General features: G+C 52.3%; 7 protein-coding genes across 7 annotated transcripts; 4 read left to right on the forward strand and 3 right to left on the reverse strand.

Annotated features, from left to right (window-relative positions):
- Positions 1-9: 9 nt before the first annotated feature.
- Positions 10-1,772, reverse strand: HMPREF1120_03382 (uncharacterized protein). Its single transcript, XM_009157450.1, has 2 exons — positions 1,346-1,772; positions 10-1,291 (listed from the first exon to the last, which is right to left on the reverse strand). Exons 1-2 carry the CDS (start codon positions 1,415-1,417, stop codon positions 146-148), a joined length of 1,218 nt encoding a protein of 405 aa, XP_009155698.1. The 5' UTR covers positions 1,418-1,772; the 3' UTR covers positions 10-145.
- A 346-nt stretch (positions 1,773-2,118) lies between these two features.
- HMPREF1120_03383 (preprotein translocase YidC subunit) lies at positions 2,119-2,633 on the forward strand (the record flags this gene model as incomplete). The annotated part of the gene is made up of 2 exons (XM_009157451.1): positions 2,119-2,418; positions 2,502-2,633. 2 exons carry the CDS (start codon positions 2,119-2,121, stop codon positions 2,631-2,633), a joined length of 432 nt encoding a protein of 143 aa, XP_009155699.1.
- Positions 2,634-3,214: 581 nt separating this feature from the next.
- On the forward strand, positions 3,215-3,991 carry HMPREF1120_03384 (uncharacterized protein; the record flags this gene model as incomplete). The annotated part of the gene is made up of 1 exon (XM_009157452.1): positions 3,215-3,991. One exon carries the CDS (start codon positions 3,215-3,217, stop codon positions 3,989-3,991), a length of 777 nt encoding a protein of 258 aa, XP_009155700.1.
- Positions 3,992-4,985: 994 nt separating this feature from the next.
- Positions 4,986-7,366, forward strand: HMPREF1120_03385 (acetoacetate-CoA ligase; the record flags this gene model as incomplete). The annotated part of the gene is made up of 3 exons (XM_009157453.1): positions 4,986-5,099; positions 5,281-7,107; positions 7,199-7,366. 3 exons carry the CDS (start codon positions 4,986-4,988, stop codon positions 7,364-7,366), a joined length of 2,109 nt encoding a protein of 702 aa, XP_009155701.1.
- Positions 7,367-8,194: 828 nt separating this feature from the next.
- Positions 8,195-11,120, reverse strand: HMPREF1120_03386 (uncharacterized protein). Its single transcript, XM_009157454.1, has one exon. It carries the CDS (start codon positions 8,883-8,885, stop codon positions 8,499-8,501), a length of 387 nt encoding a protein of 128 aa, XP_009155702.1. The 5' UTR covers positions 8,886-11,120; the 3' UTR covers positions 8,195-8,498.
- On the forward strand, positions 8,325-11,481 carry HMPREF1120_03387 (uncharacterized protein). The gene is made up of 2 exons (XM_009157455.1): positions 8,325-9,200; positions 9,293-11,481. The coding sequence occupies exons 1-2, from the start codon at positions 9,098-9,100 to the stop codon at positions 10,504-10,506; spliced, it is 1,317 nt and encodes a 438-aa protein (XP_009155703.1). The 5' UTR covers positions 8,325-9,097; the 3' UTR covers positions 10,507-11,481.
- Positions 11,247-15,642, reverse strand: HMPREF1120_03388 (uncharacterized protein). The gene is made up of 2 exons (XM_009157456.1): positions 13,674-15,642; positions 11,247-13,620 (listed from the first exon to the last, which is right to left on the reverse strand). Exons 1-2 carry the CDS (start codon positions 14,423-14,425, stop codon positions 11,673-11,675), a joined length of 2,700 nt encoding a protein of 899 aa, XP_009155704.1. The 5' UTR covers positions 14,426-15,642; the 3' UTR covers positions 11,247-11,672.
- Between the last annotated feature and the right edge of the window lie 311 nt (positions 15,643-15,953).

Below are 15,953 nucleotides of genomic sequence, written 5' to 3' on the forward strand. Positions count from 1 at the left end.
CGCAGAAGATATTGGGGATTGTGAACTCAATCATTCATACAGGTCTATTTTATTCTCTCATGGGGCTTCTGTAGGTAGAGCATTTTGCTCTCCCAATCCAGACAATCTAGCAGTCCTTTATTTGACTTGGCCGCTCTGTCAGCCATCAGATGTATTTCTGAATCACTGCACCGCCTCTCTTGAACTCCGGCATATCCCCAAGAACCTTTGTCTTGTCAGTCAGCTCCACAATCGGGAAAGTGGTCTGCAGCACAAACTCCCTGCCACCAGGCTCAGCTCGTCGAACAAAGTCGTAAACGTCGCCAATCGTCTGCGTCGTGTTGAATCTGGACGTCAACCGTGTACCTGAGCCCAAGCTGATTCTGAGAGTCACCGTAGGCTTTGACTCGTCGATTTCTGCTGTAGGAGGGGCCGGAGCGGCAGGTGCAGCACTTGACGCAGATGATTCGGAGGCGAAAGCACCAGGCATTGACTGAATTCCAGGAGTAGGACTTCCCAGACGATGACCAGATCCTTCAAACGGCCGGAACTTCTTCTTTGGCTTGACATACTTCTCGTCATGCTGTTTGATTTCGACGTCCACCTCCTGACCAGGTTGGACATTCATGATATTCAATGGTGCCCGTCCCTGTCGGATCAGATTCAAGATTTCGGCATTTCTCGGGTCATCGATCCTATACAAGTCGCCGTCGTCAACGCTGAATCCATCTTGCCAGAAGTGCAGAACACGCTCGACCCGTTCCGCTCGACCTCTAGGCTGAGGAGGTGCAGGGATTTCCCGCGATGGGGCATCGTCGCCTCCCAAGGTACGGGCGGATCCTGTGAAGTAGGATTTCTTTTGTGGCGTATCTTTTGGTGGCGGGCCAGCCTTTTGCGCCTTTTCCAATATTCTCTTCTTGAGATCATCTGGATTTTGCACTGCCAGACCAGATTTCTCGCCGCCAGCAAATAGATCTTGCTTCTCGTCGTCATCGGAGTCATCTCCATTTGTACCCCCTGCGCTGAAATCACCAAGTGTAGCAAACTTCTTCTTTGTAGTTGGCGCCTTCTTCGGTCGCGAGGAGGAGCCAGATGTAGAAGCAACAGGAATCGGTTGGGGATCCGACGGGCCTTCGCCTAATCTTCGACCACCACCGTATTGAGACTCGGGTTGGTGGGATGTGGCCGGCTCGTCTTCATCGTCATAGTCTGAGTCATCCCCTTCGTCTTCCATATTATCATCTTGAGCAGCGTAATAAGTCGCTAGAGCAGTTTCTAGGTTCCAGTCGTTTGAGGCAAGGTACTGGTGCGCCTGCGGGGTTGGTTAGCTTCAGTCCCCTGGAAAAAACCCCAATGTCGGCCATACCTGGTCCGCAGACGTCCCAACAATGGTCGAGAACTGCGCTATGAGAGTGTCGTGATCGGGTGAGTCCGCCATGGTTGCTCCTGAGGGAAAACCAGAATAAGAGGCAGGGAGAGAGAGGGGAGAGGGGTCCAACGAGGTTAAGAAAGAGGCAGAAGGGGGAAGCCCGTTCGATCGAGGTCGAGTGAGGTAGATTCAACAAGTGAATGCCGATTCTCACGAATGCAAGGGTGACACTGTAAAAGGCTGAAAAGAAAGGCCAGGTTGTTGATACCTAGTGGTTCAACTTGCTGCAAGGCAAAGAACGGTACAGTTCACTGCAGCGGTTGGAGGCTCTTTAGGCGGTGGTAACGAGCGGTACGTCACTTACAGCGGCCTAAAGCGACCAAGCGAGGCTTATGTAATAAAGGCCCGAAGAAATCGTTCCCAGCGGCCAGTTGGAGCTACTCATCAGTTCTAAGGTACCGTGCTAGTTGGCGCAGCCTGGCTACCTAATAATTGTGTGCTATACCTTAGCACTGCACAGTATCCGCAGGCGGGACACAGCGCAGCATCTCAACGCAGATTGATTGTCCCGCTCAACCCTTCTGTAACCTCACGAACCGGTCGAGTTGATCACCAGTTTTGCAATATATTGACTATTCTTGTTCGGGACTCCTCGACAGATACTATTCTCCTCGTCTCTCCGAAGATGCCAGCGGTTTCACAATTGTCTTGACAATTCATTACTTCTCCAAAGCTAGATCTTCGTGGTCAACATTGTCATACATCTGACCATGGCTTCACGATCCGAACAATCTCCCTCACCTCCTCACGATCTTTCCGCGTCTCAATTGACTATACCCTCGGACTCCGAAGCATATTCCTCAATATCTCCTCCTTCGTCATCCCCACCTCAATCCTCCGACAACAATGGGGCACAGAATGTGATCATATATCAGCCACCCACACTCTGGGGTATCCTCCGAGGTGCTGCCATAAATCTTTTACTTCCTTTTGTGAACGGAATGATGTTAGGGTTCGGGGAGCTACTGGCACATGAATTCGCCTTCCGTCTGGGCTGGAGTGGAACCAATGTAAGAGAAATCGTCCCCAGCATTGTTGCTTGTTAGGTTACTTTTGTCCGCTGGTATATGGTACTGACGGCAACTCTTTCCAGGTGTGGCCTCGTCACAGGAGCTCGCATTCGATCGGGCCTGGAATCGAGCAGAGAGATGCCCCGGTGGAACGTAGAAGGAGAGGAAACTCGACCGTGAACCCAGAGCTCGCCGACTTGGCCTCGTTGGAATAAAATCGGAAATTCGCACTTCAGTTCTATTCAAATTGCACCTTGAAGATAAAGTTTTGCGTGAAAATGGCTCTCACGCATGAGCCAGACACCTAGCGGCAGTGTATATATGCTTGACCAGAAAGGCACCTTGGTTCCGGCGTTGGGGATGCTCTGACATATTGTCAAGAACGACGAAGAGTTGATTTCAATCTGGGAAAGCACTCTCGACATCTTACATCTCGTACGTGTGAATGAATTATTCGACACGCCCGATTGTTTCTCACTGATCCTCATACCCACGACTATCATTCCATCGGACTGCAGATTGTACGCCTTTGGTCGTCTCTTCAAAGTTGAGGCTCATTCTTTTTGCCTCTGACTTGTCCACCTGCTCATGGTGCTCTACAATCCGCGCCTATATCATTCCCGCTCCCATGGGCACTGTATCTTAGCGAAACCCCCATCCCACAGTGACCACTCTGTTGGGCGTGTCAAGACGCCTGCCTATTTACTGCTCCAGTTCGCTCGAGGTACTCCTTTACAGCCTCGCGATTCTTTTGCCCAAAATCCCAATTGACGCATCGGACGAGTTACTTCTCGACATGAGTTCTGCTACACCCGACTACTCCATACTCGATACTGGCGTCCTCCTCCTTAGCTTGGGTTGTTCAGGTGTGGTCGGTCTCGTGGCGGTTGTTTTGGGATACTGGGTGGCGAGAAACCGCGCTCGACGGCGGAAACAGAATGACCATGAAACGGTTATGCGCAGCAACCGTGACTGGAGTCGGACCTCGAATATGTCTCCCATTCCGGATACACTGACGTCGTCTACGCGCACGTTGGTAGAAGATGAAGTTTACCTCTCAGATGCTGAATTACGAAGGAGAATAGAGCTCCTAGAGGCACGTGGCACTTCGGTCACTACCGAAGGGGAAACAGATGGCCGAGACCAGCCATCGGACAAAGAACGATCCTGGAGTGCTGCTTCCAGGCTGATAGCACTCCTGACGGACCTCAAGAAAAAGGTCACGCGATCAGGCCCTGATGTCCGCCTGGGTACTGGTACAGACCTCGAGTTGTCTACAGTCGAGATTCGGTCAGCTCGGTCAGCTCGATCCCATGGCACTTCTTCATTATTGGATACGAGCAGGACGCAAGATATTGGCAGCATAGAGGATGAGGCGGACTTCCTTTCTGTGTCGGACACTCGTCCCCACAGCCCGAAACCGAACGGGGCTGCATCGCCATGCTTCAAATCTGGGGAGGCGCTAAGGAGTTCAGAGGACTTGGGTTCTTTCAGTTTGGTCGCGTTCAGGAGAGATTTGCAATTAGGATCCGTTGGAGAAGACAGGGGAAATACTTCTTCGCAAGGTGCTTGAACCTACATCACAACCGGATATCATTATTAGGAGTCAGTTATAGCTATTGTTCTTGGTTCAGCTGGCACTTGTGCTCCATCTTTGCGAACTTGTCCATTTCTTCAGAGGCCATGGCCGCATCGACCCATTTAACCAAGCGAGGGTGGTCGCAAGGGTACGCGTGACGATTGGAAGGCTAGCCGACCACTACCTACATGTACCTAGATTAACGATAGGCTGCCAGATTGGGAGACCGAATCTTGCGTACAAGATGAAATGCCAAACGACCCAGCGGCCGACGTGGATAAATTCGCTGCCCCTAAGCCTTTGGGATTTTGATATATCAACTCTCGAGATACTGTACTGTATCGCTGGTATGAGTATCAGTCGTGGAGCCCGGCCAACACGCCCTGCCAGCCATGCCAATCCATGCTAACGGAGACCCTCGGAGAGGGTTGCCGAAAGGGACCCAGCCCTATCAGTCAACGGAATTGCGCGACGCCTTGGAACCTGAAGATCATGTCTGGGGGAACTTCGAGGTTATTATTCGTGGGTCCAATTGATGAACAACGCTCTCTATGCCGAGGTAGTGTACCTTCTCCCACCGGATGTCCGTCTGTGCAGGTTTAGAGTCATGCAGTGTTGGACGGAGTACTCGCTGTACTCTTTCGTTCGTTTCAACTCGCAGGTGAGTTACTAAGGAGACAGGAAACATATACACATACCTATATTGGGGTGTTACGGTCCAGACGGTCAGCAACGTACAGTACTCTGGTCAGGTAAGAAGGAAGCAGGCTTGTCAGCACTGACATAGAAGAGGTGCGCATTGGAAAAACCATTGCGTGCTGCCATCTGGTCTGGAACTTGAACGGGGATTTACCTATACCAGGTACACAGGTGCTCTATTTCAATTACGGTTGATTTGACAACGTCTGTTGTTGCCGGGTTTTCTTCTATCTGTCAACTACAACGACATACCATACTCTGCCAGCAGTCCCAAGGCCTGTCTCAAATCATGGCTGAAGAACACCCTATCCCCCGGAAGCTGTGGGAGCATCCGGACCCGAAGAGTACGGAGATGTGGAAATTCAAAACGAGCTTGGAGAAGGCCAGTGGGAAAACATTCGAGGTAAGGCTACCTTACTACAGCTTGGTCGGGAGGCTTCTTGATATGCCATCCTCCCAACACATCCCTTTCTCACCCTCCACCTCCCCGGCCTCCAACCTACACACCACCCGCCCGCCCCCGGTTGAAACGACCAGGACGTTGCAGGAGGCTGATCTGACCTACTTTTGATCTACTGTTACAGAACTACGACGCGTTATACGACTTCTCGTGCAACCACCGGTCCGACTTCTGGCGCCATGTCATGCAATACTTCCCCATCGTCTATGGTGGGAAGATCCCGAACCCGGTAGTCGACGAGTCCGCACGCATGGACTCGATCCCACGCTGGTTCCAGGGAGTACAGATGAACTTCGCCCAAAACATTTTATTTTCGGGCGACCAGAACGGAAACGCGGTGATCGACGCGGCCAAAGCAGACGACAAGATTGCCTGCACCGAAGTCCGCGAGGGCAGTTTCCTGGAACCCATCAAGCAAGTGACCTGGAAGGAGCTGCGGCGGCGAGTAGGCCTCTTGTCACAGGCGATGCGAGCCCGAGGAGTCCGGAAGGGCGATCGAATCGCCATTGTGGCCAGCACCAGCGTGGACACGTTGACTGTGTTCCTGGCAACCACGGCGCTGGGGGGATTGTTCAGTTCGAGCTCGACCGACATGGGCGTCAAGGGCATCCTGGACCGACTGACGCAGATCAAACCGAAGTACCTGTTCATGGACGACTGGGCCGTCTATAACGGCAAGACGATCGACTTGCGGCCCAAGATGAAGGAGGTCGTCGCGGGCATGAGCGGCGTTGCTGAATTCGAGGGCATCGTGTCCCAGGTTCGTTTTGCCCATGCACCTGCTGACGTCTCGTCGGTCCCTCGCGCGCAGACCTGGGCCGAATTCGTATCGGCGGCGTCCTCGTCGACTCTGGAATTCGAGCCCACCGGCTTTTCGGATCCATATCTCATCGTGTACTCGTCGGGCACCACGGGCCAGCCCAAATGTATTGTGCACTCTATTGGTGGTCCTATCATCAACGCCCACAAAGAGGCCAGGCTTCATCACTCCATGGACTCTAACTCGATCCAGCTGCAATACACCACGACGGGATGGATCATGTACAACAGCAGTGTGCAGTCGTTACTCGTGGGTTGTCGCATGGTCATCTACGACGGGAGTCCGTTCACGCCGAACCTGACCAATTTCGTCAAATTGCTTGGTCAGGAGAAGGTCACACACTTGGGCATTAGCCCACGGTACCTGCAAACGCTGCAGTCAAGCAATATAATCCCTAAACAAGTCACGGACCTAAGCCACCTCAAGGTTGTGACCAGTACGGGCATGGTGCTCTCGGATCAATTGTTCGAATGGTTCTACGACCATGCATTCCCGCCTTCCGTGCACTTGGACAATATCTCGGGCGGCACGGATCTCGCGGCCTGTTTTGGCCTAGGCAATCCCATTGTTCCATTATATGTTGGAGGATGCCAGTCTCGCGCCTTGGGTATCTCTGTCAAAGTGTACGACTCGACCATCGAGGGTGGGAAGGGAGTCAAAGGCGTTGAAGTCCCCGACGGCGTGCCTGGTGAATTGGTCGCCGATAAGGCATTCCCCACCATGCCGGTGACGTTCTATGGCGACAACGGTCCGCAAAGGTACTTTGACAGCTACTTTGCCCGCTTCGACAATGTCTGGGTCCACGGCGACTTCATCATGATCCACCCGATCACGAAACAGGTCTTTTTCCTCGGTCGTGCAGATGGCGTTCTCAACCCCAGTGGTGTTCGATTTGGGTCGGCCGAGATTTACAGTATTATCGAATCCAAGTTTGCCGACCGCATCAGTGATAGTATCTGTGTCGGACAAAGACGGCCTCAGGACCCAGACGAGAGGGTGATTTTGTTCCTGTTGATGAAACCAGGTCACAGGTTTACGCCGCAGTTGGTGAGGGAGGTCAAGGATGCGATCCGAAAAGAAACAAGTCCGAGACATGTGCCGAAATTCGTCTTTGAGACGCCAGAGATTCCGGTACGTATTAATTGTTTTCGTCTTGTTGTGGCGGTCGTGCAAAAAAAGCCCTGTAATTCATGCATTGCTGACTGATGTGGTTTGTCAATAGACAACGGTGAACCTTAAGAAGGTCGAGTTGCCGGTGAAACAGATTGTTTCTGGAAAGGTCATCAAGCCGTCTGGGACATTGCTCAACCCACAGAGTCTTGACTATTACTATCAGTTCGCAAAGGATGAGAATCTGGTGGATCTGGTAGAGCCAAAGGCGAAACTATAAAAATGGGGGCCAATGCTTTTCTTTCACTTTTGGTAGAAAGATGTTATGGCTTAGATTGAGACCGGGAGCCTGAGTCTCGGACAGACATAGATATGGTGTCAGAGGACATCTAGACCAATGGGTTGTAAAGAGAAAGAACGGCTTCGGAGCCTCGTTGGTGTGCCAGCACCTAGCAACATCTTTGACACAGATACTTGGGACAGAGGTCGAATGAGACGAACTGGACACTTGAGGCTGCATCATCTGAGGTGCATGAAGTCAGAAATGATATATACACAGCACCTGCTGGCAATATTACTTGTGTAAAGGAAGTCGTGCTGACTGAGTTGGCTACTTCTGACCTGTTTCCGTTTCTGCTTTGCATGGTTCAGACACTCTTGACCTACCTCTACTTTGCTCCTTGCGCCGGTAAGCTCTGGTCATATTGTTTGACATCACTTCGACCATGAGACAGCGTCAGTTGGAGCCGTACGAGCGCAATGGTCGAAACAGGTAGACTTGTAACAGGGAGCTGGACGGCGCTTTGTCTACATTTCTGGCCTCGCTGGCCGACGCCCTCAAATCAAAGGGAACATGACAATGCCGGCCCAATATCCGACCTGCTACGACATCATGATCTTAGGAGATGACCGCGTCGATTGGAGACGAAGGCTCGACCGGTAGAAGAGAGTGAGACAAAACGGGTCGCCAATGCGGTCGGTGGAGAGGACGCGTCCAGTTCGGTTTAGCACTGCCACTTGGTCAAGGGTCGGACAACTCATAACCTGACTCCCGCACAACTACTTTTTTGGGATTTTGGGGGCATGAATAGAATATACGATGAAGGGAGCGAGATGGGCTTGAATTGCAATCAGCACTAGGAATGATCAAGTAAGGTGCTCTTCTGTGAGCAATTCATGGAGAGTATAATAGGTTGAGTCTCCTTTACCACTTTACGCGTGGGATGCGCGTCAGTTCATTTCCCGACGCGTCTGTGCTTGTGCCAACTCCACTTGACGCGTCTCAATGCGCGTCTTGATTCAACGTCGGTTTCTCCGTCTTCCTTGAGCTGTTGGAAGCGCGAATCCATCCGACCACTGCATCTCATGTTTCAATTGTCCACAGTGAACTCTGCCTCCCAGACAGCAAACGTCTAATAGAGACTTGCAACGCTTCGCAGCGCCCCAAACAAGACCATTCCAGCAGCCCGAGTGCTGCCTCTGTCTGAGCCGGCTTCAACGTGATTCAGAACTCGAAGCCGTTCGTAGGCGGTGCTCTGACCTGCATATCCGCCCTCCTCATCAAGCAATCCCATTGGGTCTGTCACCCTCCCGCCAGGGATCTCGCGTCCAGCACAGACTCCGCGTCCAGAGCGAACGTCCTCCCGGTGCTGAAGGTCATCAAGTTGGCCATTGGACCCCACAAGGACGCCCGTCACCATATACTCTCGGGAGCTGCCCACTTCTTTTGTTGGCAAACTTCCTCCTTCTCCTCGAGTCTCCTGGTAGAGTACCTCCGCCCTCCATTCACTCAACGGCATTGCTTAACGCAGGCTCAGTCACTCAAGCACCTTTCTGTTGCCTGGATACACAGCATTCACTGTTGAGCCACGCACCTGTTTGTGGTCAAAGGTTCACCTTACCTTTTCGCGTCGTGCCTCTCAACCACTTCTGTAGCACACCAACACCAACACCCAGGCCTTGAAAACCGACCAGAAACCTATTCCACGATATCAACCATCAATCCAACACAATGGCAGCTCTAGCTCCCATCAGTACACCTGCTCGGCAGCCCTTCGGCGTGCTCAATGATTCCAAGATTCGAAGCCTGCAAAGCATGAAGAACAGACAAAATGGTAAAGACCCAGACCCAGCCGACCTCGTTCTCAAAGATAGCATACCTTGTTTCTTTCCCAAGTCCACCACCTAACATGACTCATCGATCCAGCAATCACTCCCAATTCGGCACCTTGCCTCAAACGACGCGCCGAATCCCCGGAGGGCGGGTCCGACAGCGAGAACATTGACCCAAACATCCTCCACTCAATGAACAAACGCAAGCGAGCGGCCTTTGACGACGACGTCTCGGTCGCCAAAGCCCAACGGTTCAGCTTGAACGTCAATGCGGCTGCCCCTTCTACCAAATGTCGATTGGATACCGGCGTCCCAACCACACCACGTCTCGACACTTTCATCACAAAGAGCACACCAGCAACAGCCCCAGCAGCAGGGCGTTCGCCGACGCGGAAACGATCCTCTTCGGGCCTTCTGCAGACTCGAAAACGATTCAACCCACCCGCTTTCGCTCACAGCACCCACCAATCCCCGGCCCTATCCATCTCAGCAGCACTAAACGGCACCAAAAAGTCCAGACTTCAATCCCAGGCCCGCAAGACCCAGATCCAAACACAAATACGAACACAATCTCGAGCACGAGCACGAGCCCCCACGACCAAGACGATCGAAGAATCCAAGCCGTCATCATGGTTCTTCGACATTTTTGAAGAAAGCCAAGAAACGCAAGAATACCGCATGAACGAATGGACCATGACACAGAGCGCGACAGGGCTAGACATCAGCGACGACGAGAGCAAGAGCAAAGCTGCAAAATCATTGGACAGAGGCAAAGAGAACGTCGATCCGAATGAGCTGCCTTCTGCTCCCATGACACGATCAATGGCTGCTGCTGCTGCTGTGGCTGCTGCCACCGACTCACTCATCACGGACGACTCGCAAGACGAGCGTAAACCTCTGGCTGACCTCAACCCTGCCAAGTACTATGCCGAAGGCCTCGACGCAACAAGTGTCGTCCTTGTCCATGACGATACTCCTCAACAAGCCACCGAAGCTGAAGCTGAAGTTGAATCTGAGAAGGTAGACTCGGTCGCAAAGAACGGTGTTTCACTCTCTTCAACCGCCAAAGTCATTGAAAGTCTTCAAGTTCCATCCATTAATGAAATCCTCGGTGCCATCGGTTCGAACAAGTTCGATTTCAAGGCCGCTACCTCGAAACAAATGGCAGAGACCAATGCCGGTGCAGAAATTGAAATCTGGGAGAGCGAGAGCGCCAAAGACGAGAATGAAAAGCCAGACCCAAACTCGGTCCCCGGCAGTCCCGCCTCCGTGGGTGATCAGAATGTCTTTGCACTGCAGGAGCTGTGAGGGCGTCACCTCACACCGCCCGGTTCCTTGTCGTTTCGTCTATTGATGAATCGGATCGAATCGACAAAAGTTACCTTATTGTCAATCAACATAGCTGTGTGGTACCTCGTATTTACGTCCTGTCCTGGTGTGTCCGGTCTGTTGTGATGTGACGTGTTGCGTTGTTGGGGTCTGTTATGGCACCCAACATCTGTATGGTTCTTACCTTCCAAGCTTGTTTGTTCCACGCCGGGTAACTCGGAGGCTTTTTGGTTTGGGTTGGTGCACTGGGAAAGTCTAGCAACTACTATACGGCACCTGACATCTAGGTACCTATGCTCTTTGTGTTGTGCGGATTCGTCGATTAGAAGCTGTGCTGTGTTCTGCGGGTGGGTTTCTGTCCGGGGGGTTCATCGATTATATGCCTGCTGCTGTGCTCTGTGTTCTGTGGGTGGATTTCTCTTGAACGAAACGGCCGTGGAGTTAATGATGATTAGGGCTGGATGGAGTACTGGTACTGTACATCTGTACATCTCTGACATTCAGTTGCTTGCGTTACCTACTAGTCTGTTGCTTGCAGTGGGGTTCTTCTCGATTGATGCAAGTTTTGAAGTTTCAAGTGTTCAAGTTCCTAGTTCCTGTCTCTCTTGCAAGTGCTCTCGTTCCATACTAGTATACTACCACCGTCTACCTACTGCACCTACTACTGTACCAGTAAGGTACTATAACCCACGTACCCAGTCCACTTCCGAGGTCGAGTGTCTTCCCTACTAGTCCCGCTCGCCTACAAACTATCACGGAGAGAAGAGCATTGACTTAGAAACAACAAAGGTGTATTGTGCTGCCCGCCTCTTGAGCCACCGCAAACTCCAGACTCCATTAATGCGGAAAACTTTAGGGCGGGCGTTGGAGCAAAGAACAGATACTATAGTGCAAGGCAAGGCAAGACACCCAGCCAGAATCAAACTTGAATACCATAATATAAGCAAAACATGTCCTCTCCCTGGGTTCATCATCAAATCATATCATTTTCTCTCATTACCCGCTGGTTCGTCCTTCTGTAATTCAATTCTCTGGCCTCTCCCTGGCTGCTTTCCCGCATTAGCTCTGATTGCTAAAATCTGGCACTCTTGCTCAATCGCTAAACTGCTGGTTTTAGGTGGTTTCTTTTTTTGTTTCTTTCAACACTATTGTTGGTCAAGCTGATGAAATTCTCCTCTTTGAATTTTGTCATCCCAGCCCAGAGCCTGGAAATAGCGCATGCGTGGTAATCCATAGACAATGTCCTGATCCAAGCCGAAAGGGCTCTGCATGGGATTGGAGAAGTAAAATGCTCCATTGTGGTCGGATGCCTTCTGGCTGGCGTTCAAGAGCGCTTTCAGTCGTTGCTTGATCATATCTCGCTGTTGGTGTGCACTATGCCAAAACTCCATCAGACCCTCTAAAGCTTCTAGCCCGCTTGAGATCAGCGACATGGTCCGACTCTTATGGTCCATCACTTCGGACAAGAGCCCCGCGGCCGTGATGGCATCAAGTGCCGAAGTGATGGCATACGCACTGAACGGACTGGTGGTCGTAAAGCGGAGAAGAGCAGATTCCCGCTCCTGGTTGCTTTTATTGTTGTGGCTACTGCTCCCGATTTTGTCGTTGCTGCTGCTGCTGCTCTTCTTCTTGTTGGTGTTCGAACGGTTGTTGTTGTTGCTCAGGCGTTGTACTATTTCCAACATTTGTCGAGCGTGACCGTATGCTCCCTGAACGTGAGTGTTGATCTGACGTGGACTGATCTCGGTATGTCGGACATGACGATGAAGAAGCAACGCCGTATAGTGGTACAGTATGTGCAAGCCGTTGAAGGTTTCTGTGCCGCTGCTGTCGGTAGACGCTCTCCTCAGATGCGTCCTTAGGTGCGTGTACCAAGTCTGCAGTTTCGTCATGGTCTCCTGATGGAATGACTCCAAAGCGGTGCAGTAGTCGCTCTCCGACTGAGCTCCGGGGCGGGAAATCCTGCTCACCACTTCACGGAAAATCTTGGCCATCTGCACTAGGTAACCCAAGAGTCCGACATGCCGTATTTGTGTAGACAGCTCATTAGCTTCCACCTCAGCACTAGAGCTCGTCGTCAGGTCGAAGGCTGCTGCTGGAATATTGCCCGATTCATATGCTGCCTCATCGCAAGGTAAGCGCAGATGACATTCTGGGCCATACATCGAACTGGCATAGGCCGCGCCGCCGCTGCCAAAACAATCCATCACGTATGCAGCCCAGAATGTCCTCCTGCGGCATTCGACCAAGGCTGTAGCATCCAGACCAAGATCAAAGGTCTGCGGATTGCCTACCACCCGGACACCCTCCTCGGTGTTGTAGCCAAGGCCGAACGCTGTCCGCAGTGCTGCGCCGCAGGAGTCCCAGGCACGATTGTACTCTCCTTGCGACAAAGCCAGCGATGCCAAAATCAGCCGTGTTTGGACCAGCTGTAAGCTCAACCTGTCTCCGCATTTCAGAACTGCGTCGTGCACAATCCTCAGAAAGGTAGCACGATGGACCTCGGAAGTAGGCTGTCGAACAAATACCGTCCCAAGAGCGAGAATCGCATACAGCATCATTTTGTCTTCTAACGATTTCGAGGTGCAATTCTCCACCCAGTGTGTGAATTTCTTCTTAGGCAGTGTACAATATGCCGCACTGTCCACGTGTGCAAAATATTTGCCGACGTAGTACAAGGTGAGACCTCGATGCAGTTGATAAGGGTCGGTTTGCCACGAGAATGGTGGCGTGGAGTTCCACTGTGCTGTTGAGCTGGTCTGCGACTCTAGAATTACACAGTCTGACAGGCTTCCTTCAGAAACAGGACGGGGAGACGCCGAATATCTCGCCCTCTTTGATGGCGGCTTTCTGTCTTCTCGTCTGTGATTGCGTGTAGATTCGTTGTCCGACGCCGGGGATAAGAGGCTCTCGAGAGGAAGGGAGGAACGGTTTGCCGGCTTTGACAGAGGCGACTCTTGGCCTTTGAACTCGGTCGATGCCGTTGACTCTCTTCTGTCAAACAGACCAGCTGAAGTGTGCTCTGTTGGTGACGAATATGATGGCGAATATGCCGAAGGTACAGATCCTGATCGTTTCTGTCCAGAACGAGGACTGCTCCAGACCTGTCAGTAGTTGAAATGATAGAGAGGATGGTGGAACTTGACCCGATCTCGAATTTGCACTCCCGCCCGTACTTCTGACATTGCGCGCATTTGGGGACGCTGGGGTCGCACTTGATCTTCTTTTCCCTACAAGTGTTGCAAGCCTGACCCAGGCGCTTCCTCGGCTTGCCTGCTTTGGTTGTACCCCATTTGGGATTGAAGGCGTCACTATCGGACATTCTCTGACCTACGGTGCCGTCGTCATATATCTGACAGAGGCCCCTGCCAGGTATCACTTCTTCCCTTACCACAACCCGGCTATATGTACGGTCGACCGGCGGGACCGGCGGTACAGTGTTAGTCGATACTGCGGAGCGGTCGGAGTGGGCCGGTGTTGGGTAAGACCAGAAGGGTGGCCGAGATGGCTCAGGATGTTGGTCGTGAGGTCGCGGATTGAAACCGGGAGAAGCGGCCGGTGGCCCAGCCGTAGGAGTGTATTGAGTTGCATGGACGCCATTTTGAGGCGATGTCTCGTGATGGGTGGCATTGATATTGGGCCGGCTGAATGCAGGCCTTGGTAGTGCGAGGTTCAGGTCTGAGCGTCCAGCGCCCGACAGGAAGTTGCTGAACGAAGGTAAACGTGGCCGGTGCGAATACTCGCTTGCATGTTGTTCATTGACCGCCGACGACTGAGCCATTGAGAGCAAAGGCAAGTTCGCCAGTTCTCGGAGGGTGGGACAAGAATGGGACGAGGGCTCAATCGCGTGCCTGGTTTCCAATCTCAAATTTGGGACTAGCACAGTGCCCAGGGCCATGAGGCTTGTGGTGTTAAGCCGTGTTCAAGTTTGCAAGACGTGCAGTGGCACTTGTCAGACACCGACGGCTCGACTTGAAGTGATAGCACAGCCTGAGTCCTGAAAGATCGAAATCCGCCACACGAGACAGCCGTCCAAGTTCAACCCCCGAGCCGTGGCAGAACGACTGCCTTTCCCTTCCCAGCACTTGTCTCAAACAGCGCCGCCGTCCCGTAGATCTCTGCTCCGGTTGTGATCAAGGACGGGCTGCATTGCACCGCGTCGATCAGGTTTTCGAGACAGCCACTGGCACCCAAGACAAAGATGAGATTGCACAAAAGGAAGTTGCAATCGGGACTATTGTGTCACCCAGTTTAATCTGTATGACCTAGAGGAAAGAGCCGCAAAAGCACAGAGTAGCCACGTCCACCGCGCCGTAAAGAACACCGGGTAATAGGAGGCTGGATACGTGGCAGTGAGAACCGTATAAGCAGACGGCGGAGGTGGTCTCCGTCAAGGGCGCAACTGATAGTAACGCAGATGCCTTGTGGCCCTCGTAAATAGCATGGGACTGCTGACCCCCAGGCGGCCGCCTTATGAGGAAAGGAAAGGCTACAAGTATCGAAGGCGGGAAGAGAAATGTCAGAAAAACAAAGTGGTGGTGGTGGTGGTGTCCATGCTCGAGTGGTTTACATGTCAGGGAGGGTGCTCGTCGATTCAGTATTTAGTCTTGGGTAAGAGACAACATAGAACAAATCAAACAGGCTTCGAGCAGGGGGAGACTTGGTGTGAGCATGCTCATCAACAAAGTGGACGACTATGTGGTTCTAGAGGCAGACAGTGAAAGTGATGGACTGGAATGGCGTCTGCATTTTGACATGGATCCATGGGAGACAATGGGGTTGGCGGCCTCGTGGACTCGCATTCATCTGTCAAGTCGTGAACCGACCATGAGTCCATCCAGGCTCCATACGCATGCCATCTTTGACCCTTGCCGATCGCTTGCAGGGGTTCGAATGGCAAGGACCGTGACGGGAGGCGGGAAGAAAAGGCGCCTTCGTGCAGGCTAGGACAAGCCGAGTGTGGGCGGACCCAATTCAGAAATAAAAATGAGGAGAGAATGCCTCGGGCTCGTGGAATCCCAAGGGGACCAAAGGCACCCGCGAGGCCAAATAGAGAGCGCGAGAAAAAGGTATGTATCTTTTCGATCATCTGAAGAAACATTCATCTTGGTACGGGATATGGTGGAGAGGATGAGCGCTCAGATGACGGGCTCGAGGCACTTTGAGACATGAGAAGTGGCACCGCTGTCTGTCTGCGGACGAACCAATGCTAGCCGGCCGTGGAGGGTGGGTAGGTTACCTAGGTGTGAGCGTCGACGATATACCCACCAGTATTGTATTGTAATCATTGTGATCCTCCTCTTTAGTCTGTGACACGGCGTCAGCAGAAGCGAGGGGGGAGGTGGATGTGGACCGGGTCTGCGATGAAAGAGGCCAAGGCACTGCAGGGTCTCTGCGTCGTTAGTCGAGCTGACCAGACACTGGCA

The sequence above is a fragment of the Exophiala dermatitidis genome (assembly GCF_000230625.1).
Source record: "Exophiala dermatitidis NIH/UT8656 unplaced genomic scaffold supercont1.3, whole genome shotgun sequence".
NCBI lineage: Eukaryota > Fungi > Ascomycota > Eurotiomycetes > Chaetothyriales > Herpotrichiellaceae > Exophiala > Exophiala dermatitidis.